Genomic DNA, 27,042 nt, shown 5'->3' on the forward strand with positions numbered 1-27,042 from the left:
ATAAAAATCCCACCACACTTATTAAAGTGATCTCTACCTGTAACAAATCTTACAGAATCTTACATCATTTGTGTACATTCGCTCTGTCCTTTTTAAAAGTCTTTTAATTAGTACTAGTCAGTGGGTCCCTGTTTTTCTGATATTAGATTTGACGCCACTGAACGAGCCACACTCTACTGCTGCTTCTCTTACTGCACATGACCTACGTGTGTGTCCTTAAATTGCCAGCTATTAAACACTAGGATAAATATGCATTCATGAGGCGCTTTTGTTTTCATTTTCAAACCTTTTTTCATGGCCACATTTAGAAAGGACCCAACGACTATATAAAATTTCTCTTACTATACATTCAAACTGGCCAGATTTGTTTAGAAAACCATGAACGCTGTGTGATAGAGAAAGACCCCATGAGTAAAACACACTTTTCTGGTTGCCGTAGCAACCTTGCATGCTTTAAATCCCCACTGTTCACTACAGCAGCTGTAGTAGCTTTGTTTTAGACTGTTCCTACCATGGCTAGGATTGGAGGGGTACTGCCTCCTCTTCTTAATTTGGGGGGTGTAGAAGGGCCCAGTGCTCCTCTGTAGTTGGTGCCTCTTGCTCATCTGAAGGGGTAGCTTTTGTCACCAAAACCTCCTGCTTATTAGACATGAAAACCTGCCACGTCAGCATTGAGTAGCTAATTGATTTAAATTAGCCAAAGTCCTCTTTTTGTTCACTTCACGTTTTGTCATGTCTGCACTGAACTTCTTGTAAAGCAGGTTTATTTCTAATTTAAAAATATTTCAAACATGCTCCTCTGTTTGCTTTTAGCACAAGCATTCCAGATGCTTGAAAAATAAATTTTCATTTGACCATATTACATTATACAGTAGAACTGGCAAATAATTTTATGCTTGTATTGTCAGATGATGCTCTCTTTTGCTTGCTCTGCAATATGAACAGTTTGTTACTGTTGTACTTATTTTGAATTCTGCTGCAGCACTACGGCTGAAATAATATTTTGGTCTGCTTTTCAATGCAGTGTTTTATGCATTTGGATGGCTTTTAAACAATTACGTGGCTGGAACCCATCGAAGCAAACTCTGTGCTTTTCATTTAGACAGGCTCCTGTGGTCTCTCTAAAACCTCTACATACTTGTCTTGACCTTTATGCTTGTTTTCCTCATACAAACCACTTGCATTTGCATCGTTGTTCATTTTTTTCCATTTCAGTGTTCACATTACATCAACTGTGTTGTTGCCTGTCCACTTCTGACACATACAAAGATATGCTGGAGGTAAACACTGCCAAAGTGAGCTGATGTCGTTTCTCACTAAAGTGTTGTTCGTGAGTCATGTGCCTGTTTCATAAGACATAATGCCAGCTCTGCAGTAACTCAAACACATTGGACAACACAAAAGACTTTACAGGGTGCATCCTGTCATGAACGGCTGAGGATTGGATTCTTTATTCATTCACATTATAGATTTTGCACTTGTGGACTTAATTAGGTCCATATGGGTCTTGCAGACATGCAGACCTTTCTTATTAGCCAGCTATTGATCCCATTGTTACAATATACATAGAAAAACGTGTGTGGATTGCTTTCTGGACATCCAGTGGTCCAGCAACTCTGGTCTTAATTTTTTATGAACTCTGCCTTTTTATTGTAAAAAAAAAAAAAAAAAAAACATATAAAATGGTAACCAACTACATGAACTCTGAGATACAAGTGTATGCATTTTCATTTTTGCTTAAATATTGATCTATTACCAGTTCGTTAAGGAAGAAAATTCCAGAAAACTTTCTTTTTTGCTTCTGCTGAATGGTTTTAGGACAGCTACTGTGAGGCCTTTGTTTTAGAAAAGAGGCTAATACATGTTTTACTCATGTATTCTGTGCAACATCAAAAGGAATCCGACATTTGTGTTTCTTTTCACGTTATGCACAATTAAAGCAAGGTCATCACTTTAAACAAGCCCCCGACTTAATGTTTTCACACGACCTCCTTTTTACGCTCAACAGCTAAGCTGTAGTCTCTGATAGTGCAGAGAGAAAATAGCCACCACAAAGCTCTGTACAGCCATAAAGTGCATGTCCAGAGGTCAAATGCTCTTTTGGTGCTGGTCCATGCTCACTTTACTCCAGATAGGCTCTCCCTCTGGATCAGGTGAAGATATGATGGATGGTTTTCAGCTAGCACATATTTTCTGGCCTTGGATAAAGTTGCCCTTTTAGCACTGGTCTGAAATCAGTTGGAGGGGAGCATGGGGAGCGGCATAATGAAGAGTGAAAGGTATCCCAGGTTTTTGCTGGACCACTTGGCGGGCCAGCCTACATGAGCTGCTGTCTCTTATAGATAGACTGACATTACGATTATGCAGCTGCCATTTTGTTAGTCAACATCAAATTCATTCAGCAGCGCTGTGCCTGTTTGCAATGAGATAACAAGGCCATAACAGATCCAGCAAAGGCAGTAAAACTTGTTTTTTTCTGGAGAACTTTTTTAGAATCTCATTTTAAAGTGTAATAACTTGTGTTTACGTGTATTGCATTTTACTTCATTTGTTGCTGTAGTGATAAATGTGTAGTGATAAAAAGCTGAAATCTAAACAGCTGAGAAAATTCTAACAAGAAACTGGCGAATTAGAAGCTACCTTAAGCTCTGCATGCATGTAGAAGTTTACTGTTTAAGAGCTTCTGCAGCTATGTTTATTAGTTTTTGTAAAATTGAGACTGGAGACTGCATCTAAGTGGTCCACATATCTTTTCATGGTTTTTGTACTCATTCCAATCTATTTTGCTTTTGGTCTCCTGCCTGCAAGGTTGCAGCTGCAGTATCGCTGATTAGATGAGGCAGGCTAAATCACAGCTTAACCTACCTATCAACATGGCGACGTGGTCTTAATGACACACTCCAAAAACTGTTACTGTGAATGTGGTCTTTTCTGAATTTTGCCTGCAAATAGGCAGATATTTCTAAAGATTCTCACTGAAGACTATGATGAATGTAACTTTGTTCAATATTTTTAATTACTAAGTTTTGTATGTCATGAAATTCACCTGAATTGTTTTAATAATCCTCAGTTTCTCTAGGACCAGGGTTATTTTTTTGGATTTTCTAAATTATAATTTTTTAAATCAAGGGCATATTATAGGTATTATGTGAATTATCCATTCATCCAGGATCGTGGAAGGGGGGGGGGGGGGGTGCTGGAGCCTATCCCAGCAGTCTTCGGGTGGAAGGCAGGATACACCCTGGACAGGTCGCCAGTCCATCGCAGGGCAGACAGACAGACACAGGCAGTCACTCACACCCAGGGGCAATTTAGCATATCCAATCGGCCTGACTGCATGTCTTTGGACTATGGAGGAAAACCTGGAGGAAACCCACGCAGACACGGGGAGAACATGCAAACTCCACACAGAGAGGAGAATCGAACCCACCACACCACCGTGCCACCCTATTATGTGAATTATATACATTTAAATTGTGTTATTCCAGTCAAGAATGTCGTTAGGGTAAGTTATAACAATTTTACTGGTGCTACTTTTGGCTCAACTGTTTATAACAGTAGAACATTTTTTTTATTTGTAGCGGAGATGTGTAATAAAGAATTATTGTATAAAAATGATTAATTTTGCCCAAAAATATATACTTATATACTTAAATATATACTAAATTCCATCCATCCATTTTCTAAGCCCCTTCTCCGTCAGGGTCGCAGTGGGGTGCTGGAGCCTATCCCAGCAGTCTTTGGGCGAAAGGCAGGATACACCCTGGACAGGTCGCCAGTCCATCGCAGGGCAGACAGACAGACAGACACAGACAGTCACTCACACACTCACACCTAGGGGCAATTTATTTAGCAAAACCCAAACTGTGTTAGCCTGTACCCTGCTGTCTCCTGCTCTGTGAATCTAGGCTAAGGTTTAGTTTTGGGGTTTCTAGAACAGCTCTAGAAACATAACATCTGCTTAAAGCCCCATTTCCTTATAACAATGCTAGTCCTCCCTCCTAGCATTTAAGTCTGCTTTGCCATGCTGGAGAAGCCAAAGTTTGCAGTTTATCGTGGACACCATGACTTTTTAAATATCTGCAAGTGTTGTTCTTCAAATGATAACTAGTCCCTTCTATTGCAGTTTAAAAAAGAGCACAGCATTCTCCTGGCAGCCCAGAGAGGATTATCTAAATAACACTCCACAGGCTTTTTTTAAAGTCAAAATGTTTTTGGGAAGAATTTTTCAGATTGAAATATTGCCCCAGGTTTTCCTCCCTGTTGAATTTTTCACTTAATTACTGGATTCCATTCCATGCTGATAGACGACGTTAGCCCCTATAGAAGACCAAGTCCCAGTCCTGCTGGGACTTTAGTCAGAAAAGTAACTTGCAGGATGTAATTGTATAAAAGACAGAAGATGAGCCTCCATGCTTTCCCACACTGTCACTGTACTTTAAACAGGCACAGGCCTAATTTTTCTGAATGCTTAAAAAAAAAAGAAAAAGAAATTTGTTTTTTAAATGTGTCATGTGGCTGGAGCTTTATTTTCTGAAGATGGGGAATAATCCCTCTTGGTTGGTGTTCCAACACCTCAGCATAGAGAAATGTGTGTGATATGTAAAAACATTCTCTTCCATTAGTTTGCTGGTTTGTTGAGAGTGTGAGGTTTGTCAGCCACAGATGTCCTCATATTATGTATTCCTAATTCCGCATTAATCAACCTCTATTGAAATTCAGATCCACCTGAGGAGTGAACAAAAGGTGTAATTATATTAGAAAGGGTTTTAGTGTTCTGGATCCTGTTTTTATTTAATTCTTCACTCCATATTGTGACATGCATGTAATACCTCATTGAATGAAACGGCTACTTTCAGATTCTGCAGCAATAAAGATTACGGTGTTTTCATTGTTCTCAGACTTAAGGGGATTCTCGATGGTCCCTTGGTCCACAAGTGAGTCATAGCTATTCAGTTATTGATGCTGGGTTGCCTTGTTGATTTTGCAAATGTTTAATTCCTTTTGAGTTTTACACTAATTACCATAAATGAGTATTTTTGTAGAATACCAAGCTTATTTTAATGGTAATTATTTCAGGGAAACACACACATACTGACTGTACTTGTTGATATTCTGCTGTTTTCATTTTGTAAATTGGCTTGGGTGTTAGCCTTTCTGTGTCTTATCACTTGCTACATTCAGTTTTAGGTAGCCAGTAGCCACAGAAACAGAGATAAGCTGCAGTGTTGTGTCAAAGTGACTTTCATCTTGTGAATTTTTAAAATGAACTGTTGTGTTTTTTTTTTTTTTTTCAAAGTAATGTAAATAAGGCAGAACATGAAACAGTGTTCATAAAGCATCTCTAGAAGCTTTAATATCATGCAAAGAAAATATTTTTTCACGTTTATTATGCTGATGTTTGCTGGTTGCCAGTGTTTGATATAGCCAATGTTGTGACTTGCACATAATATTTGGAAACCATAGACATTTATACATTATGTATGTATGTGAACTAATTTCAAACATTATATTGAATTCCTTGCGTTTGCATTATTTTACCAGACTTTTCTTGTGAATGTTCCATCATGCCTCTCAGTTCACCTACAGGAGAACGTTTGCATGTCTGCTTAAATCTCAGTTTCCTTGTGACAAACACTAAATACTAATGTTTCTCTGAACTGTGTTAAATAGCTGTACTGCACTGTACAATCTTACATGTATCCTCTGGGTGTATATTAAAAGCATCCATTGAACCTATGAACTACTGGAAGCGGTCTAGTCCTGCTGTCTGGCCTTCTGTTCCTCTCCAGCAGTAATAAAGAAATAAATGCATTAAACCTTTTGCTCTGTACAAATGAAAAAAAAGTGTTGAAAATGTGGAGGGAGAAAACAGCGTATCATGGGCTTAAATGACAATTAATTAAAAGTGTGGGTACTGATCTGTCCAGATCAAGTAATTTAAGCCAAGCTTTCTTCTGATGGATGGAAGCGCAAACCTTCATTAAAATTTTTTTCATTAGGAATAATATTTTACGAGTGGCCATTGACAAGTACGCAACGGAGAAGTACAATTAATGCCGAGGAGGAGAGTCAGAGCTGGGGGCAACAGAAAACTATTCAAATTACTGGCATTAATAACCGAGGGTGGCATTACCCAACCCCCCACCCACTCACCAATCTCATCAGCTTCCTCCATGGTGTTACCGTGGGAACAGTTTATCGACCACTGACGCACAAGGGTTGACAATGTAGGCATTTCACATGCTTGTACTCATTGAATTGACTGTAATGATTTCACACTGATCTTTTGAATTAAAAATTAGTGCCCTGTAATGACTTTTTAGGAAAAACGGTGGTGATTAATGTCATTATACCTTGTTGGTATGTGTGTCTGTAGGTGGTCTAAACAGCATAATTTTATGCTTGCTTCACAACTTACACTAAATATTCTCATCATGTGTGGAAAAATAGCTGACATTATGTGGTTGGTATAGGTTTGTTTGTTTCAGTATGTGCTTCATTAGGAACCTCCTGTTTGATTATTTGTTTCTCTCTGTTTCTCTCTCTTAGCTCAAAACTGCAGTTACACACTATATAGTCCGAATGGGACGATAGAAAGCCCTGGATACCCTTACGGATACCCAAACTACGCTAACTGCACATGGGTGATTGTGGCACAGGAACACAACAGGATACAGTTGGTATTCCAAGGCTTTGCTTTAGAAGAGGACTTTGACATACTCTCTGTCTATGATGGGCAGCCAAGCCCTGGAAACCTACGAACCCGGTAAGCAGCCCTGTTTCCCGTCATCATTACTTGGCAAGCTGATGCTACAACAGAGCTCCCAATCAAATTATTTTATGTTATGCTAGAAAACACAGCTACAAAAATAATATTTTAAAACATGTTTTCTAAACTCAGGTTTACTTGTTATGTCAAATAAATGTGTTTAAATGTAGTTGTTTAGTTGTTTAGTTTAGTTGTAAATGTAGTTCCATTACATTTAAGAAAATTGTCTAGATTTAGTTGTAGTGCACTAAACGTTTCCTTTAATAATAATACTGCATGGAGTTTTTGTCTCAGCACTGTATGAGGATAGGAGAATTCAGAGACTGCCCAAACCTAGATGTCACATTTTGTAGATTTCTAAGCATTGTATGTGATGAATTATAAAGAAACTTTGAGAAGTATTTTTAGATGCCAAGCACCTCATTGGCCTGACTTGGCCTGAATCACATTTAGCAGGTTAAGGGGGAGCTGTTAATACTCAAGGAGCTTTGTATGTATGTATCATAAAACGCCATAAGCAAACCCTATGTAAGCATGTATATGCATGATATCCTATAGGCAATCTATTGTAGTATGACATAATTTATTTACAGATCTGGGAAATATTCTGTTAGTTGCAGTAACAATACCTCAGCTATGTTATGGAGATGACCATAGGCAGTACAGTCATGCATATGGAAGAGTGGTGCTCTGCATCAGTGACATTATATGTCCTTTTTGTAGTGCTTATTTTGGTTTACTGTTGTGCTTTTGTTAATTTTGTTGTTGAAGTTTCTGCCAGTGTCAATCTGGTGGTATAATTCAAAAGACAAAAGAACTAAACAAAATGATCTACTGCAAAGCACACTGTCATGAACATGCTTCAAAAGAGCTCGGTGTTAGAATGCAGCAGCGGACCAATCACAGTTAGTAGGAGGTCTCAGAAAGAAAGACGCAGCGATTAGGAATTCTATTCAGCAAGCAGTTCACATCACACCATACAAACCAGAGCATGTGAGACATTTCCACCCCTCACTCAAAGCATTCTGTAATCACTCTACTCTAACTCTGCTCTGGTTTTCTTTTTTCTCGCTCTTCACTCACTCCTAGCTCACACATCAGATAAAACCCACTCCAAGTCTGCTCCATATGATTCATTCTTATATCATTTATAATATTTGATTTCATGAACATATGAACAATACACTACAGACTTCATTTAACAAATTATGTCATTTATAGCCATTAATAAACAGAACACAAGTTAAATATTCTCACAGTACAAGAGCTTTTTTTCATTAGGAATAGGCTTGAAATGATGACCCATTTACAAAGCAGAAAATTACCAAGAGTAAATACACTTGCTTTTAATGGGATCTTTATCATTTGCGCTGCAAAATGGACAAGAGGAGACAAGAGGAGATGAATTGTGCATAATATTTGTAGAACCTTGTTACAGTTGGTGAGAATTTCCAGCATAGGTCTGCTGAACAATTCTGTAGCAGTAATGCTGCAACCCTCATGTCACACAGAGCTAGTCAGAAAAAGGACTACCTTGTGGGTGGAGCACTGTTGGAATGATTTTGGAGTGAAAGAAACACTGATGTTCCTACTCCAGCAAAATCACTCTGCTCTACTGCCTTGCACTCTGCACCACAGACATACTTTAGTACGAATTAGCGACGGTCGCTCTGCCTTTTTAAAAATGAGCCAAGTTAGCAATGTTATTAATCATTTAATTTTCAAAAAAATTAAATCTTCTAATTACATAACTAATCAAACTTGCTTTATGTTTATTCATTTAAATAAAATTCACTGCATACGTTTTGAGAGGCAGGGATCAGCAGGTGGGCAAAATATAAGCAAATCCATCAACCAGTCACCAACAAATAAAGGCAGGTGAAAGTAAAAAATCTGAAGAACTAAGAAGGCACACTTGGAAACATGGCTAATAAAAAAACGAGCAAGAACAAAACCAAGGTGTTCCAATAGGAGGGTCTAATGATTTTAAGCTGCAGTGTCATATGATCATAATTTGTTTTTATATATGAATTTACATTCCTCGCTACAAGTTGCCACTCAGTGTTCACCTAAAAGACTCACCTCAAAGAGCCGACAAAATTACGTTTTGGACAAAAAGATGTCATATTGCTTTGCTATAGCCAATTCAACTTGCAGCATGCATTATCTAGTGCATCTTAGGACTAACACGCTTACTGTGAGCTTCAGCTCATGCATTTTTTCTTAGGATTTGAGTGCATGTAGCAGAGTCTACCAGCTGCTCTGCTCTAACCTAATTGACAGCCAGCACTGGATAGCATTGCTAACAACAGGGGGAGTGAAACTAAGACGTTTTTCCCACCCTATTAGAGCATGCCAGCTTTGTTCTCTCTTCATAGTCACTGTGACAATGTGTGACCTCATGCTGAGTATAATCAGGAAGTGAAACCCATTGTAGATTTTGTCAATGGAAAGCTTTATTTTCATCCTTTGCAGTTATTATAACTAGACTGCCACTCACATAAACAGCTTGGAATAAGCAGGTGCTTTCAGATTTTGTAATCTATTCTGTGATTTTATACAGTTGACTTGGTTTGTCAGGATATTTCGCTGCCTGACTATATTACTGCAGATGGCATTCCTAGAAAGATATTTTCTCTTACACTCTGATGCATGGTCAGTGACTCATAGTGAGCTGCCATGTTGTTTCCTTCACCATGTTCTTTCACCCCACATTTATTTTTGTGCCCTGCCATGAGCTGCCATTTTTCAGAATAAGCATGCAATGTTGAATTAGGCAGCTTTGCACTTGCACATTCCATGGGAGATATTACTCACTCACTGTGAAAGTTGTCAGTAATTGAAGATTTTGGCTGGTTGCTTCAGTTTTTATTTTTTCCTGTCAGTGTTACCATTCTCATTGTTTAGAAAACTGTCGGCTCCACTGGGCTGTACATGCAGTGTTTAAATGTATGGCTTAGTTGTACCTTTGCCATTTATTGTGGTGTTAAGTGGCAGCTAGAGCATTACATTTTATTATAAACCCCTGTGTCAGCACATTGCTCCATTAGGAAGGCTGCCTCCTTCATCAGTCTAAGAACAGAGATACTTTAATAGCATGATTGGATTACTGATGAGCGTTGTGTCATGTGTCTCTTCTATAATGAGTTTTAAAAAGATTGTGGAAAAACACAGCTCATTGCAAGTGGTAGATTGATACTTGGTATACTGAGATAATGGCCAGGTCGCAAGTCCATTGCAGAGCAGACGGACAGACATATACATCCACACACACAATCACACCTAGGGCCAATTTAGCATGTACAGTTGGTCTGACTGCATGTCTTTGGACTGTAGGAGGAAACCGGAGAACCCAGAGGAAACTGTGGGACTGTGGGAAGAAACCCACACAGACTTGGGGAGAACATGCAAATTCCACACAGAAAGGATCCTGGTCGCCTGAACAGTGAATAGAATGCAGGCCCTTTTTACTGTGAGGCAACAGTGATCACAGTACAAGGTGTTCGCTTTTCAGTATCAGGAGAAAAGAAAATCAATATATTTTACAGAAAATTACACAGAAGCCTCGACTAAATAAAGTATCATTTTTTCAGTATTCAGTGTGTCACTGTTTGCCTTTATCACATCGCACATTCTTTTCAGGAAACTCTAAGAAATCTGCAGGAACATTTTTCTATCTCCAAAGTTCAGTCTTAGAAGTTGGTTGCATTTTTTAATTTTTCACACATCTCACACATTCAGTGATGCTATGGTCTGGGCTCTTGGGTGATTAGTCCATTGATGTGAAAACACCAGCAGCTTCTTTGCTTGATTTGCAAATTATTTTCTTTTTGTCTGTTAAATTTGTCTCAGTAATTGCTTCTTTACAGCTACACATCCTTCAGATTGCTAGCACTGATTTGTCTTCTCACAGTGGAAGTGTGGACAGAAACTCCTGTGAAATATTTCTCTCAAAGATGAAAGCTTTAAGTACTGTTTATCAGATGGGGACAGTTTTGGTGGTCTGTCAGGTCTGATACAGCTGTTAGAAGGTCCATTTTCTCATCATCTGTTAATCATTTTTTGAGGTCCGGTTTTGATGACTCTTGTTTTTTCAGTTATTTTCCTTTGACTTTTGTTTTCCTTATGCAAGTGGATTATTTTATTATGTAATGTTCAAAAAATCTCCTGAAAAATGAACTTGTACTGAATGGCTGTTTTGATTGGACATTAAATAAATGAAGGGTGGTCTCTGACTTTTGGACAACACTATAGAACGTGGAGATTTTTGACAGGAGGAGGAAGTGAACATGTCAGTATCTGTGGCAGGAAGGGTCTGTGGAACTGTTGGTGAAGAGGAGGAATCTGTGGAGGATTGAATATTTATGCAATATGGATATGAATCTGTCCATCCAGACAGAGGTAGGAGTGTGTTTGTTTGTTTATTTGTTTATATATATATATATATATATATATATATATATATATATATATATATATATATATATATATATGAATGTTTGTTTGTGTGTGTGTGTGTGTGTGAGTGTGAGAGAGTGAGAGAGAGAGAGAGAGAGAGAGAGAGAGAGAGAGAGAGAGAGAGAAATTTGTCAGATCCGCTCTACCTGTCCATCAGTGGAACTCACCACTATAGAGCCTGCTGACCAGGTATTATCAGAGTCACTGACATGGTAGTTGACTTGTATGAGTGTTTGACATAGCAGAATTGCTGGGTTTTTAAACTTTGTGTGCGCTTACTGTCCACTTTATTAGACACGCCAGCCTTGTTGGTCCACCTTTTATCTTTTTCTGTGTACAGTTTATGTTGTCATCTTCTAGTCCTTTATCAGCAATCAGTTCTGTCTACAGGATCATGTTTTGGATGATGGACAATTCTTAACCCAGCAGATGGGCTACAGCCAGTTACTGTAAAGCTTTAAAGTGCATCTATCTGGTAGGTGTACCTGATAAAATGGCCATTGAGTGAAAGTGCAGGTTGTATACACATTCAGAGGCAGGGAGTGTGTGGATTATAGCTGAGAGCACATGGGGGATGTACCATTTTTATTCCCAACAGTTATGAGCAAGAGTTCATAAGCTTGTATTTACTGCGTTTTTTCCTTGCTTTGGCTTTGGCTTGTCTGTTCAAATTACTGTTGCTTTACCTTTTAGATTGAGGGGGCATTAAAATGGCCTCTGTGTTCTTAAAGGCCTCTGTTTGAAATGTTTCAGATCTGTAGCAGACCAGAGGGCATTTGTTGAGTGAGTACGCTGAATGCCCCAGTGCTGTACTCTCTGTCATATCGGCTGAAACAGATCCTCCATGTTGTGGGGTGAAAGAGGACCGCTAGCCTTCTGCGGGAGCTCTAAGTGCCCCCCGCTGACTCGTGGCTTTTGGCGCCACTTGCACAGTCATGACCCTGAAATATATATGCTTGTCTGCTTTGTGTTTTAGGAGCCAAGCAGCCTGCACTGTGGAAATGGATCACCTTTGACATGCACATGCCTCTAGGTTGGTAGTGGTTTCACAGAGGGAGTGAACTTTGTAGGGACAGATTTTTAGCTGGAGGGAGTAGACCAAATGAGATGCTGCTGAAGCATGCCATTACATACAGCTGGGCAATAGTACAGCAGTATGTGGTTTCTCTAACTAACCTTACTATTGCTTACGTGTATGGGCCACGGAGTGTGTTTTTTGACTGATGGGGCCAGGCCTTATTCTTTCGTTTTATGGCAGTCATTTACCGTGTCCTGCATTGCTATCGAAATGACAGTGCATTTAATCTGTTCCCAAAAGTTCATGATAGTCGGCTTCCAGAAAATGGCCTAATTGGTTAAATTCAAATCAGCTAAGAGTTATAGGTTAAGTAGCATTTATTGTTTATTGTGATGACTTTATACTAAGGGTTTATGTGGGCAGTAGCAGGCTGGAGATTAGGACCCAGCCTTGTGACCAGGCAGTTGCCAGTTCAATCCCCTAACCAACAGGATGTGACTGAAGTGCCCTTGGTCAATGGTTCTGAATTCGCTCTATAATCCTATTTTATGTGCAAATAAAGATGAAATTTAATACAATGAATAAAGAGTGAAAACTCTTTACCCCACAGTTCTGTGGTAAATTCTTGCCTGCATTCACCCTAGAAATGCCCTAAAGGGGAATTACACTAATTATTCAACATTTCTGCATACTCATTAAGATGGAAACATAGTCATTGCTTGACTTTGTGGCTTGATGAATGGAGTGATGGAGTCAGAATTGTTCACAGTGTTGATAGAATCAGATGTCCAAAGCATTTAATGCCATCAAAAGCTACAGAAAGCTGTTACACAAATAGGTTATAAATGTGTTGTCTGATGTCTGAGATATTGTTTTGTGATAGTTTTATGATGATGTTTTGGCCTAAAATGAAATTTTTCCTAATCCATTAATGGTGGAAAGGTACGTGCAGGGTGTTATAGGAAACCAAAGAAAAGATTTTTTCAGACTATTTTACTGTTATCAGCATATATCAACATAAAACATATACACATATAAAATCTCAGAAGACTTGTGTAGGTTCACTGGTGGTTTTGGACTGTAAAAAAATGGCCACATTTGCATTGTAGACATCAGAACCACTTGTTCATATCACCCACTACTGTAAAGTAAATCAGTAGGTTTCTACAGTGCCATTTTGCATTAAACAACTCTGAATGACTATGTTCTATCAGCGATGGCATTATGTAGAGATTTGGAAGGATAGGTTCAATTCCCCTTTAAGTATAACATGCTATCAGATTGTATCATTCTTCTAAATGAGTTAGCCCATAGCTCATTACTGCTAGCAACTTTTTGAATATACTCGTTATGTTGCCAAAGATTGGGTTCATCAGGTTATCTTATCAAACTTGGCAAGTACTTCTTGAAAGCATAATAGCCTCTGAGTGCTTTCTATGATGGAAACCTTTCCCAATAAACCTTCCTGTGTGTATGAGCTGGAGAATGAGGTAGGGTTGTGTTGGAGATATAGAGGCAGGTGAGGACTAGTGGCCACTCTGTTTAATTGCTCTTATTTATTTGTTTAACCCAAGGGTTGAGTCCCTTGGTGATATATAGCTGCTTCTCAGCCAGCTTTTACAGAACAGTACACAGGAGCATAGCTTGGATTTGGACCATCCAATTCCATTAAATCACATACTGTCACACACCCCCCCCCCCCCCCCCCCCCACACACACACACACACACACACACACATCCCTCTCTTTATTACCCTTGCTGTTTAGAGTTTGTCCAGCTCTAGACAAAGTTCTATCACTGATAGCACCTAGCATGGTTGATGTAATACACAGCTCATGAGAGAAATCCAGTGGGCCAGTGTGGTGTTTTCCAGTAAGTTACACAATATATTACAGTATCATGTTGGCTGATACTGATACCTAGTGTATAGCAATTTTCATAGAAAGATCTACTGATGCCAATACATAAACATATATAAAATGTAAAAAAAAAAAACTAGGAATGTAAATCTACATGTATGAGCATTACAAGGAGGAACCAGAAATACAACATTTATTTCTACATGGTTACAAATACATTCATTTGAGTAAAATGCTGATACATTCCAGAATACAGTGATTCTAGAGTACAATAAATGTATCATCAAATTTCTGTTTGAAACTTCGGTCACATCTTCACATCTGTCCAACGTTGATCACTTGATCAACGTTGATGTCCATTTCCAGATACCAAATATTAAGGCATGAGTTAAAAATTGTGAGTTAGTTGTGAATATTTTGTAACTGTGTAATTGTGAATATTTTGAACTGCGTAGTGCGCAGAGGTCTTCAGGATAGGAACTGAGAATCAGGGCTGTTAAAAATGTAAACAGCATTAGCTTTCAGACTGGGGTTCATCCTTAAAGCAATCACAAAGAGAAGCATAATGAATTCTGCCACTTGGAAAAGACTAACGCAAAGGTACTAAAAATGCCCTCTAGCTAGGAAACCTCTGGGTTACACGAGTGCCTTTCTATTTGACTTACACAGATGATTGTGAAACGACATTGACTGTGAATGTGTTGGTCTGTTTGTATTATTGTACTAGTTGCCAGATAACTGGGAAGTGGTCCCCAGAAAAAACAGTACAGTTTTGCTATAGTCTTAAAGGCAATAAGAGAAACAGCCTTTTTAATTCTGAGAAATGAAGAGAAGTTTAAAAATGGTCAAGTGAAATGAAGTCGGGGTCTACGTTTAGATTTATCAGTGATTATAAATAACATTGCTTAGTGGTTACAAAACATAATCTTTGTTGAGTTTTTTTCATTGACATCAAAACAATGAGCCTATCCCAGCGGTCATTGGGCGGAAGGCAGGATACACCCTGGGCAGGTTGGCAGTCCATCACAGGGCAGACAGACAGACACAGACAGTCACTCACACACTCACACCCATAATGAATGATTATTATAATTGCTTATTGTCACAGTTGTATGCTTTTAAAACTCATGATTCTTCAAGGGATTTTTAATAAAAGCAATGGTTCTATAGAGAACCATTTCATGCTTAAAGGCCACTTTGCATAGTGAAAAGGTTCTTCAGAATGTGTTGTCTATGGTTCTATAGAGAACCCTTTTGAAAATGGTTCTTTGTAGCACCAAAAAGGGTTCTTCTATTGATACATGCTTGATATTGTAACAATAGTTTTTTAGTGCTATTTATTTACTTCAAAAATGGAACCATAGACAAACATTTCTTCATCAATCTAAAGAACCTTTTCACCATGCACCAAGAACCATTTACGCCTAAGCATATATAGTCAGATAAAACAGGCAATGGCCTTTACTAAAGAACCCTCGAAGAACCTTCTTTTTTAGGAGTGTTGTGTAATGAAAATGAGTATGAAAATTTTTGGTACATAAACCCACACAAATAAATGGAAAAAAAGAAACAGAAAAAAATAAAATGCTGAAGAGTGTAGGATACGGGTCTTTTGGAGAATGCGTTCAGCTCTTTTAATAACTCGGAGGCTTTTTATCTTTGATGGCCTTAAAGATAGGATGGTATACAGAATAGAGTGAGGCCAGACTGCTGTTGGCTGCAGTGTAGGCTGTAGCTCATGAGCTAATACACTCCTCTAGACTTATTGATTGCTAGATGACTGCTCAGGCCTCTGTTAGGGAGCTGGTAGAAGGGAATGAGGTGATGATGAGCAGGGAGGTGCGGCTGGTGATTACCAGTCTACATTCTTTTTGTGTGTGTGTGTGTGTGTGTTTGTGTGTGTGTGTTCTACTATATACTGCAAACTGTTGTGTGTAGAGGCTTTACTTTTTCTCAGTGGAGACTATGGAAGAGGTTAGATCAGTAGATCAATGGCTAAGTGGTGTGTTAAGGGTCAATTTATTTATTTTTTTGCTAGCATGCTGTAGCTCACAGTACATGGTACGTACAAACCGGGTGCAGTGGGCAGTGGTTTGGGAGCCAAAATAGAGAGAGAATAACCAGGTGGAATTGGACAGCTAAGGAAACCCCAAGACTTCTTACCCATAAATCATCTCTCCTGCTCTATACCTTTCTCCATCCCTGTCTATTTCTTGTTCCATATGGTGATATATTCTTTCCCAGGCCCAGGTGCTTGATAGAGATCTCTCCACGTATCGACAGTGTTGTAAAAATGGAGAGAGAAAATTCTCTTCCCCATCCTCCATGCCATGTTGTTTGTGAGGGAGTGGAAGGTTGTATAAACATTGTTACATTATTATTGATTGTTGACTTTTAGGGAACTCATCAACAGGGAAAATTTGACACTGCTGATTTGGGATATCAAGCTAGATCTATTGGTTTCAGGCCAGAGCCATTGCAGTTTTCAGCCCTCCGAAGCTGACTGTGGCCATTATAGTTATTGCTGACAGTTGTAATGAACAGTTGAGATACAATGAAATGCCTTTTAAATCCAAACAGTGACTTTTCAACCATAAACATAACCTCTTCTCCGATGAACAAAGGTGAGAAGTATGGGCAGTGGGCTGAAGTGTGTATTTTATTCTGTAATCAGAGATAATAGCACGCTAGTCGATAGACATATGGTTTGCCTAGATGAGGCATGGCATATTGCTTCATGCCCTCAGCCTTCATGTGATTTGTTATTTTCCCCTTTCCTCATTCATCTGTTTTTCCCTCAGAGAGAGTCGAAGTGTGAAATGCTTTTAATAAATTATGTGCACACCTCCAGAAGTGCAGTGAAGCGTCTCTTTAAGCAAAAAGTGATAATGGGCCTAATTGATTTGGTTTCTGGGTAATGAGACACCTGTAGGAGATGTCGGGGGATGATTGAGGTTTGGGCTGGTGGGCTGACAGCGGTGAGCCTCAGTCATTTAGAGGAGAGAAGGTTCTGTTAACTGTTTTTCAATTAGTACTATGATCGGTGCTTATTTGATAGTTTGGATGAAAGGCTTGGGTGATATTTCTCAACTTTCCAGTGATACAGCAAAATTAACAGTCTTGAATTTTACTTTATTGTGTTGCCTTAACATATTGGGCCACTACGGTAACCTACACTGTTAGAAATAAACGTACTAGGCAGGTACATAATTCATTCATCAAGGTACAAACAATGTAAGTGTACCCTCAAAGGTACCACAGTGGTTTTAAGGTCCAATGGTGCACCTTACATGGGTTTTTCTTAGTGGAAAAGTACGTATTTGTACCTTTTCATTACCGAATGTTTTAAATCAGAGCAATAAAATAAAAAGCCTGGAGACGAGAGGGGTGTGTGGAGTCAGTGCAGTTTAGAAAATATCATTTCAGTAGATTATGGTACAGCTATGTTCCCTGACTTAAGGCACTGCGATGTACCACTGAGGGTACCACCACAGTGACAAGAGGGGTACTGCCCCAGTGACAGTGTCCTACCTTTTTTCATGAGAGTGCGTAATCACCCCTCCTGTTTTGCAAGGGGGTAGGGAATATTAGGGGTGAGGTTCATAGGTCCCATAACTGGACTTGGTTGCATTTCCCCTAACGCTACATGGGCACAGCCTGTAAAAACAAAAAGGGGATCTCACTAAAGCATGCATGCTTACAGACACAATTTTTTTACATATTACGTTTATATGAAATAAAAGGCCTAAAACTGTAGTAAACGTACCCTACTTAAGAGTACAGTTTTGTTTAACAAACAGTGCAGGGGATTGCTAATAGGTTAATCCAGGAATATCCAGAGTAAGGCTTTTAGATTCAGTATTTATTGAATGTCTAAGTGTAAAGTTGCAGCATGCAAAGTATAAAATACGCTCTCAGTTTACCAGAGTGCCAGAGTTTCTCAGCATTTTCTGAAAACATAATTCTTGATTTCCTACAAGCATCTTTAGATCAGTTCCAAAACTATTCTACTATAAGGATGGAAAATACCCAGTTTTTTTTAGATGTAAACCACATGCGTATGGCTTTCGAACTTGCTCATTTACTCAAGTATAGCCTTTGCAGCAGTGTGAATCTTCTCCAGCAGGTTGCGCTCTCAGCACATCTGAAGTCACACTTGTGCACATAAGGAGAGGTGAAATTGTTTTTTAAAAAATGTTACCCAGTATTATAGCACTTCTTTCATGATATTTATGCTGCAGTGAATGTTGTTAATGACACATACAGGAGAAAATCATAATTTTGTGTCAAACACAAGGCCTGCAGACCAAGTCAGGCCCATGGCACAGTCCTATTCGGCCCGCGAAATTATTAAAATGTTCTATTAATTTTAACCTGTACTACAGTACCCAGCCTGCACTGCAACATAATGTGTGCTCAGACCCCCTTCACCCCACAACAATATGGGCTGGCGGTTACACAAATGGAAAAGATGATGCAGTTTTAAAAACTTTCCTCTTAGGAACATTTAAAGAGGTTAATGGTTATCTGTAGCTTATGTAGTCTGTTGGTTTATATAAAACAATTTGTTTTTATTAACTATGTTTTAATAGTTCAGGTATTTAGTGGCTATTTTGCTGTTGCAGCTTTGGCATAATTTGAAAAACAATGACCAGTTTGGGTCTTGGCAAAATGTTAGGTAAAAGTAAATTAAAAACACAGCTGGCCCACAGATTTGTTGACTTTTTTTAATATGGTCCTTTTAGTGACTTCACTTTAGTGAGTTTGACTTCCCTGATGTCAGCTACATGAATAAAAAATTGGAGATGCATCAAAATGCATGAAGAATTGTTTCATGATGGCAATGTGTTGCCTTGAATTAAATTCAAATTGAATCACAAGGTCCCCAGAGCTTCCCACCCCTTCACTCTGGAGAGCTGTGGTGAAAAATGAGGTTTGCTGTACTCAGAAAACATGCAGAAATTATGACATCTGGAATTCAGGCAGCAATGTAAAATGATTTCAGAAGGCAAAGCAAAGGCTTTAGTTCATTCATGTGAAATCAAGTACAGTATGTAGGGCACTCATGTATGGTAAGGTGGTATTAAGGTATCATATATCTGAATAGCAAGTTAGAGCAACTCTGCAATGCATTCCCTTGAAGTAGAGTTACATGGAATTACAGCTGCACATGTTAATTGTTAATCAGCTTGTGCTTGTAAAGGTTTAGTTCAAACTGATAGCTTACAACAGGTCTCCAGGGTCTTGGATGAACTCCGTAAACCCCACTCCAATAGAGGTGGTCTGGGGTAGTTGAACTGAAGCATAATTAGAAAAGTTTGCTTCAAGACAAGAACTAGAAGAATAGTTTAAAATGGTTTAATTACACGGTTGACAAAGTGAGCCGTGAAAACATGTGAAAGCTACCAAAGTGTTGAGTGATGGGAGCAAATGGAATTAGCTTGCTAACACAATATGTCTGCTGCATTTGCTAACTCTATCTAGTGAAAAGGGGAGAAGTGCCATACCATTTAGTTGGGTATCGATGCTCAGTAAAACTTTTCATACCCTCATTTACCTTAAGTGTCCATTTATCCTGCTTAATGTTGTGTATTGTTTTGTTTATGTAGCACAAAGCGGTTGCACTATGTCGATAAGCCAATATGGAGACGGCAAGGAGACAGAGATGAGTATAGGAGGCCAGCTAATGCAGGCTTCTGCGGCAAACTCATTAAGAGCTGTGAGGAAGCATCTTCAATTAACTCTTTTAATTAAAGCACTTGTCATATTGCGGTGGTGAGTCAGGGTGGTGGTGGAAGGGTCAGTCGCTCTTTAATGAAGATGTAAGCGAGAACCCCAATGCCTGTCGCAAAGCACACGAGATATTAGCCCCTTCATCAGCACCGCCCAGCCATTCTCACTAGAGAGACTGCATGGCTGTTGTTAAGCTTTGTAGAGTGCCCCTTATATGAACACCATGAATAAGTGGTATTATTTCCTCCATGCCTCAACTCAACATGATACATATTAGTGGCACAACAATACACTTATTTTCAGGTTCAGCATTTTTTTTTTATAATTTATGTGTTAAAATATCTCCATTCAACAGATCTGTAGTTATGTGCTATAAAAATGGGCTCACATTGGCTTGGCTGTGTGAGCCCTCTAACAGAATAAGCCCCAAAAATTGCAACCCCTGGAATTTTTAGCAATTGAGAATAAGTGAAGTGTTAGTGTATGCATAGCAGCATCACTGCCCAATATACCTTTATGCATCCAAATTCCAAGTTCAAGATTCCAGAATTATCACTAACAATGGTTTTCATGAAAGACAGTGAATGAGAGATCCATGATAGGGACCACGGAGTGTATCTTCTATAATTCTAAATGAAACATTAAACAACAAGAAGATACAGAAGAGATAACAGAGATATGTGAGTTCAGCTGTGTGTTAGTAGATGAAGTTTATTATCTGGGTAAATCTGAGCACAAAGTGTGTTTTTGGTGAGATTATTGGAATCTTTTGCTCAGGAGAAATATTGTAGATTGTCAGCTAATCTAACTGATGTTTTAGCAAGTTATAGATCGTTTTTTTTTTTTACTTAATGATACTTAAATGGATTTTAAATGGATTAGCTAGAGAAACAGACTAACCAGTCGTTCCAAGCTGTTTTGCTTCTTTGCTCATACCCTTGGTGGCCATGAACCTGCCTGTGTGCCAAATTCGATGTTTCTATGTACGTTTCTCTATTTTTGCGAAATATGTTTTCTAAATCTTGCCATCAGAAATTCTGAAGTTGCTGCAACTGTTTTGGAAGATAGCAATGAAGATAATGGAGAATTCTGTATGAAATGTGAGTTACGTGTTATTGGCAAGAACCTTTAAAGATGAATTTAAGAAGATATGCAAAAATGAAATGCCTGACAGATTTTTATCAGGGGTTTACTTTTGTACAATGCAATGACTGCAGATAATACAAGACTAAATTAAAATTCTCTACCAAAGAATAGAAACACGACTGGGACATGAGTGTTGATTTTTTTTCTATTTTTTGATACTGCACTGAAATCATTTCACCCTTAAGCATTTGTCGCGAGAGAGACCGACAACAGAGGAGAATGAGGAGGAAGTTTCTCACCATCGGTCAACATGTCCTCGCTGCCCTTTGCATCTAATCAAATCTGCAGCTAAACCTTGTTTTGGAGTTTATTAGAACTGCAGGACAGTGCCAAGAGAGAAAGCGTGAGGAAAGAAAAAAATAATAAATTGATGTACAAATAATGAAATTGCAGGCACCCTCACAGGCTGAATGACTTTTGAAGGAGCCGGCCGATGAGAAGGCAAAAAAGCCTGCAGTCTCCCAAATCCACTCTCTGGCAATGAAGTCAACATTTGAATAATTAATCTGTGCTTCTGCAGGGCCTCAAGCTTGAGCAGACAGGGAGGAAGAGGGAGACAGAGCGGGCGAGTGGAGAGAGATAAAAGGGGATCAAATGTGTCCACCGAAAGGTGAATGAAAGGTAGATGGAGAGAAGTGTAGGAATTGTGAGCAAAATGTTCCTGGAGAGAGAAACGGATGAAGGCAGCTGCTTTGGCACCCTCTCTTCGCTCTATCTGGGAACAGATGCGTAATTAAAAATCAATAGTGGAATGCTCTGCTCTAATGCAGATTTATTTGTACGCACACTGCTTATCGGTATGAACCTGCTCCAATTCACTGCATCCCTTTGAGCTGTAATTACAATGGCTACTCTGTGATTTTGTGGTCAAAGAAAGACCACAAAATCGTTTAAAAAAAAAAGTTTTCATCGCTAAAACTTCATCATCATAGCTCAGACTCGCTATACTATGGATTATGTTCAGTTCAATCATAATACTATTGGCAATAATGCTACAACAGTGTTGCGAATTTTATTAGTGTTAATTTTTTTATCCTTCATTTGACTACAGATAACTGATTTATGTAATACTGGAAGCATTATGACTGAACCAAATGTTTAGTTTGTATTTTACGGACATGCGTTGGCTGATTTCTTCAGTTTAATGTTTTTCTCTCTCTGTAATGAGGACTCTAAGTACCTAGCAAATGATGACATATAATGAACTTGGAATGTTTGTTCCACTGTGTGTGAAACCCTTAAATGGTGATGTCGAGTGTAATTTCGTTCTGCATTTGTATTGCATGTAGGGCATAAAGACAGCACACTCCTGGTCTCAGCTTGGCTCTTTGACTGAGGACAGTTGAGTGATGAGTGTATGCAGTCTGCTGGCGTGCTAATAGTTGTCCTGCCATTTACCCTATTTGCTCCTCAGCATCACTCACAGCCTGCAAAACTAAACAGGCACTTTCTAAAACTTACGTCTTCAGTCTTGGAGCATTTCCCAGGCTGTTGCACTGATTAAGGGCAAATGCTGTTCTCTTCCGCCATCCACATCACTACTGCTTTATTTTTCCTAATGCTGTATTTCCACGTTTTTGAGAGATACAGAGACAGACAGAAACAGAGATGAAGGGAAGGAGGACAATAAAAGCGTTTTAGAAAACATCACGAGAGAAAGGCAGATGGTATTTTTGGCATGGTTAGACATGACAAGCAGTTTGTGAGTTTAATAGATATACCTACCTTGGCTACCCTCACTGTCCATTTTGTCAGGTATGCCTAGCATACAGTGCACATTGTAGGCAAACAGTTCAAACTGTAGCCCATATGTTGTTGTTGCTGCCCACTAATGGAAAGGGACCGTCACAGTACCTTCACTGTCCAGATATTACTTGGGTGGTTCATCATTCTCAGCAGAGCAAAGATTTCAACATAATAGTGGCATGATGCTGGGCATTATGCTGATAAGGTTTTCCGGTACTGCAGTGTTGCTGGAGCTTTCAACCACCTCATCGTCTAGAGATTTGTCCGCCAACCAAAAGTATCAAGCCAGCAAAGGTACAGTGGTTACAAACTGACCACTGATGAAGCAGGATGACTAACACAAAAGGTGTGTAGAAAAGGATGGGCTGCAGTCTCTAAATGTACACCAACAAGGTGCACAAGGTAGGTGTGTTTAATAAGGTGGGAAGTATTTATCTGTAATTTATTATCATGATAAGAAAACAAAACAAGTGCATGTAAAAGAGCACAACTTGTAGGATTCATACATTCCTCTACACCCAAATTAGCAGACTATTTTTTTGCCTTATTTTTATTATCCTTGTTTGGGAAAATGTGTTCAAGTGTCATGATGTTGTAATTTTGCCATATATATTGCCCTTGCAATAAAGTGCACCTGTTAAAATGGACAGTGAGAGTAGCTGCAGGGTGAAGATACATATTAAACACAATGAATATCACAGAGCACTTTCACTCTTTAAGGTCTCATCTGTATCACCAATCTAGTCTCAAACTCAGGGTTTAGCATAGCCGATCTATTTTCACTGCTGCTTAGAACCTTCTTGATGATGAGAAAGCAGATGTTCTAGAACATTATCAGTGTTTTAAAGAGTTACTCTATCAAAGGCATGAAAATAAAAGTTTTGAAATACAAATTTCTGACATACTTAGAGTAACTCCATTTCAGAGAGCTTGATGTCTTTTGGATACAGATGTTCTGCACAGCTGCTCCAATTATAGCACCAGTTATAGTGCTGGAGTGTCCTTCAAGCTGTTGCTGTGTAGGAAATACTGTGATGTTAAATCTGCAGAAGACTACAGACATTGCTAATAAGTTATGATTTTATTGTGAAAAACATTATAACACAGTCAGGTTAGGGTGTCCTACGATTAGATCATATACTATTATAGTACTGTTTTTAGAGATATGACATGGTATCAGATAGCTTTAATATTGTGGTCTGATTTTAAAGTTTTTCCTCAGCTGCTGTTTCCTGTTTTCAACCCAAGTCAAAAGCTGAGAGTGTTACGCTAATGTTAATGTTGGCCCAAAGTGATCTCACTAAGCCAGAAATCCTGCTTTGCTGTATATCCTCCAGGTGCGGGTGCACGTTGAGTGGTGAGACACAGAGAACTGAGCTGGTTAGCTGTGACAGGATGAGTGCAGGGGATCATTAGCAGCCATGTGAAAGACTCCTAGACCATTTTAGACCATTTATCCCCCTCGTGATGAGTTTTGCTTCTGAACTCTCCTGGTGACAACTCATCATTTCTGCTTCTTTTTTTTTTCTCCCAGCACTTTTTCTGGCCTGAAAATCCCCCAGCCTGATGAGCAGTGTATTATATCACTGCTTCCCTACATTCTATAATTCATGCCTTCAGTGCTATTCTTCTTCTCTCCTGTCTCCCCTCTTTCTGACTCTCTCTAGTATTCTCCATCATTCTCTCTGTATTAGTGCATTAATAATTCTCCTCAGATGTAGCGTTATGATATTTGCTCTTGCCTGCCCTTGCTGTAGCAGGTTTATCTCAGATGTTATTAAGATTTATTATTTGTTTGCACATGGTTTTTCTCTGTCTTTAAGCAAAACAGTTAAATGGCCTGTTTTGAGCATTCAGTACAGCAGGCAAATAGTAGAAATGCCTTGTTCAAATGACTTAGGAACAAATGACTCCACACATTATAAAAAAAGGCTGCCCAAATGGATATCACTGCCTGACTGTTTATGCAAAGGGGCAGCACTGTAGCCTGAAATTATAGTAGCCTTTGCAAATAAGAAGTGACTAGGGCTCTTTTTTATTTTTTTCGTTCGAGTGGAGTGGGGGTGTGATTTTGAGATGAGCCGATTGCCTCCTGTTCATTAAGCTTGGAGTTGGTGCTCTGGATCTCTGACATCCACCGCTGCGAGGGGAAATGGGGGTGAAGGGGGTGCAGGTTTTGATTACTGTGCCCTGGCTGTTTTTGGAGAGCCGCCTTCCACAGCCCAGTTTGTGTTGGCACAATCCAAAACAAATCCAAACAGGCTAATGAGGTACCACCGTAGAGATAAACTCTGATCTGTGGGCTTCATGCGGTTCACAGCTGCCAGTAAAAATCTCCCCATAACACATCTCACACCTCAGTGCTATAGATAGTTATTTGGAACCTTTACCAAGGTGGATTAATCTTCATTTTTGTTCCAATGTGTAGATTAAAACTGAAAGTTCAATTCTACTAGTGACCATGCTTGTCTTTTACAGCTTCACCCAGCTGCTGCAGGCAGATGGTTGGGGCTTATGCTTGGCCATTTGCTGGTTGTGTGTATTAGGTCTTCGCTCAATATGTGCACTTAAGTCAGATACATTACAGTAATCCAATCTCTAGCACAAAATCACTTATGGCACCATTACCAACCATGATTGGCTTTCACCGGGAAGCCATCCTCAGTGCAGTAGCAAAAATATCCCAGTAGCGCAACGTCTGGACGTGTGGAATGTGTAGACATGTGAATGAGTTTGCAGGGGAAGTAGAGGGGTGTGACGATGTATTTATGGAGGCTGGCCAAAAGCTGGATATATGGGGTAGGAGAGGATAATTGGGTGGCATTCACCCCGGGCGTTAGCCACTTTAAGGTGCTTCGCTGGTTGCCCCCCGGCCCAGGCTCCAAGGCCTTGAGCAGGGGAGAGTTACAGCCATGATTGTGTCCAACGCAGCAGTCTGCACTGACAGCACCATCAATTGAATCAACCTTGCCTAACAGCTGGGGAGGAAGACCATGGTGGAAACAGTTTTCATATGGATGCTGTGGATGGCAGAAGGAGCAATGCAATAAAGGACAGGATGGAGTTTTTGTGACCAAATTTAAGGGCAGAAGGAGCTGCTAGAATCTAGTTTGCCACACAATCACTATGCAAGCACCTTTTCTTCCATTTGGAGCATTATGGTTGCAGTTTTGGTCCTTCCTCTTGGTGCTGTTTGAACCTAGATCTCTTTAGAATCTTATCAACCAAATGGCTCAAGCCACTGCACTGTACCCAGATCAAATCCGTAGTAGTATGGCTTGGATTTTACACACAAGGCCAGCTGATCTGAGAACTTTAAGATAAACAGACAAAAACTGTTTTCACCACAGCTAATGTTATTAGCTTCAAGAAAGTGGGTTTGGGAAGAGTTGGTTTTGCTATTTTTGGTTTAGCTGAAACAAAAAAAATTATATTGCTAAATTATCCATCAAATCTATGTGTAGCACTTCTGATCTGATGTACAGCCATTTGTTGGCTTTTCATGCTTCCATACTTACAATATATATATATATATATATATATATATATATATATATATATATATACCCCACAAAAACGCTGTTTGAATAGCCAACACATTTACGACTTTTATGAAACCGTGCGAATCAAACGAATCAAGCGAAATGCTAGCTTTTCACCAGTGGCACTTGGGTGGTCTGCACACTAGACTCACTGGTGATTGCCAGATTGAGCAAGAGTCAAATTTTAGCATTTTAAAGCAACTTGCTATGAACAAAAAATCATTATATTGTAGTATTAATATAAAACATTATATAAAAACATTGTAGTAGTAATGTTTTTATATAATAAATACATATCATTTATCATCAGTAACAACAACAAAATAAGTTTGTTTCCCCTTGTTGTTTTTTTAAAGTGAAACATGTATTGAGATATTTGTATGAAATATTCATAAGTTGCAGGCCTAAATTTGATGTTTCATTACGAACATTTGTTGTGTTTAAAAATGATCTACTACTCACTTTACCCTAAAGTGGAAGATCAAGAGCTCTATATTAAACGCTAGTAAACAGGATTTGTGATAGAAGTTTGCTTATCGCTGTAAAACAGGAGTCACATTCTGCGACATACAGCATTGCATTATGGGCATTTCATGTCTGCTTGGGCATAAAGCCTACTGTGCTGCATTGTGGGATTTTTTGTAGTTTATGAGGATATACAGGATTACCCTGTCACCCTGTTCTCTGCCCTCCACTATGGACTGTGGCCATGATTAGTGGAAAATCCCTAATAAGCAGATTCTGCAGAGACGTCCTACCACCTCATG

At 39.1% G+C, this 27,042-nt stretch overlaps 1 protein-coding gene across 1 annotated transcript in view; it reads left to right on the top strand.

Annotated features, from left to right (window-relative positions):
- Positions 1 to 27,042, top strand: part of csmd2 (CUB and Sushi multiple domains 2) — a 388,841-nt gene that overhangs the window by 20,601 nt on the left and 341,198 nt on the right. The window contains exon 2 of the mRNA XM_017694219.2: positions 6,553 to 6,769. Coding sequence (XP_017549708.1) covers positions 6,553 to 6,769 — 217 coding nt within the window. The remainder of the gene's footprint in view (positions 1 to 6,552; positions 6,770 to 27,042) is intronic.

The sequence above is a fragment of the Pygocentrus nattereri genome, chromosome 27 (assembly GCF_015220715.1).
Source record: "Pygocentrus nattereri isolate fPygNat1 chromosome 27, fPygNat1.pri, whole genome shotgun sequence".
NCBI classification, from domain to species: domain Eukaryota; kingdom Metazoa; phylum Chordata; class Actinopteri; order Characiformes; family Serrasalmidae; genus Pygocentrus; species Pygocentrus nattereri.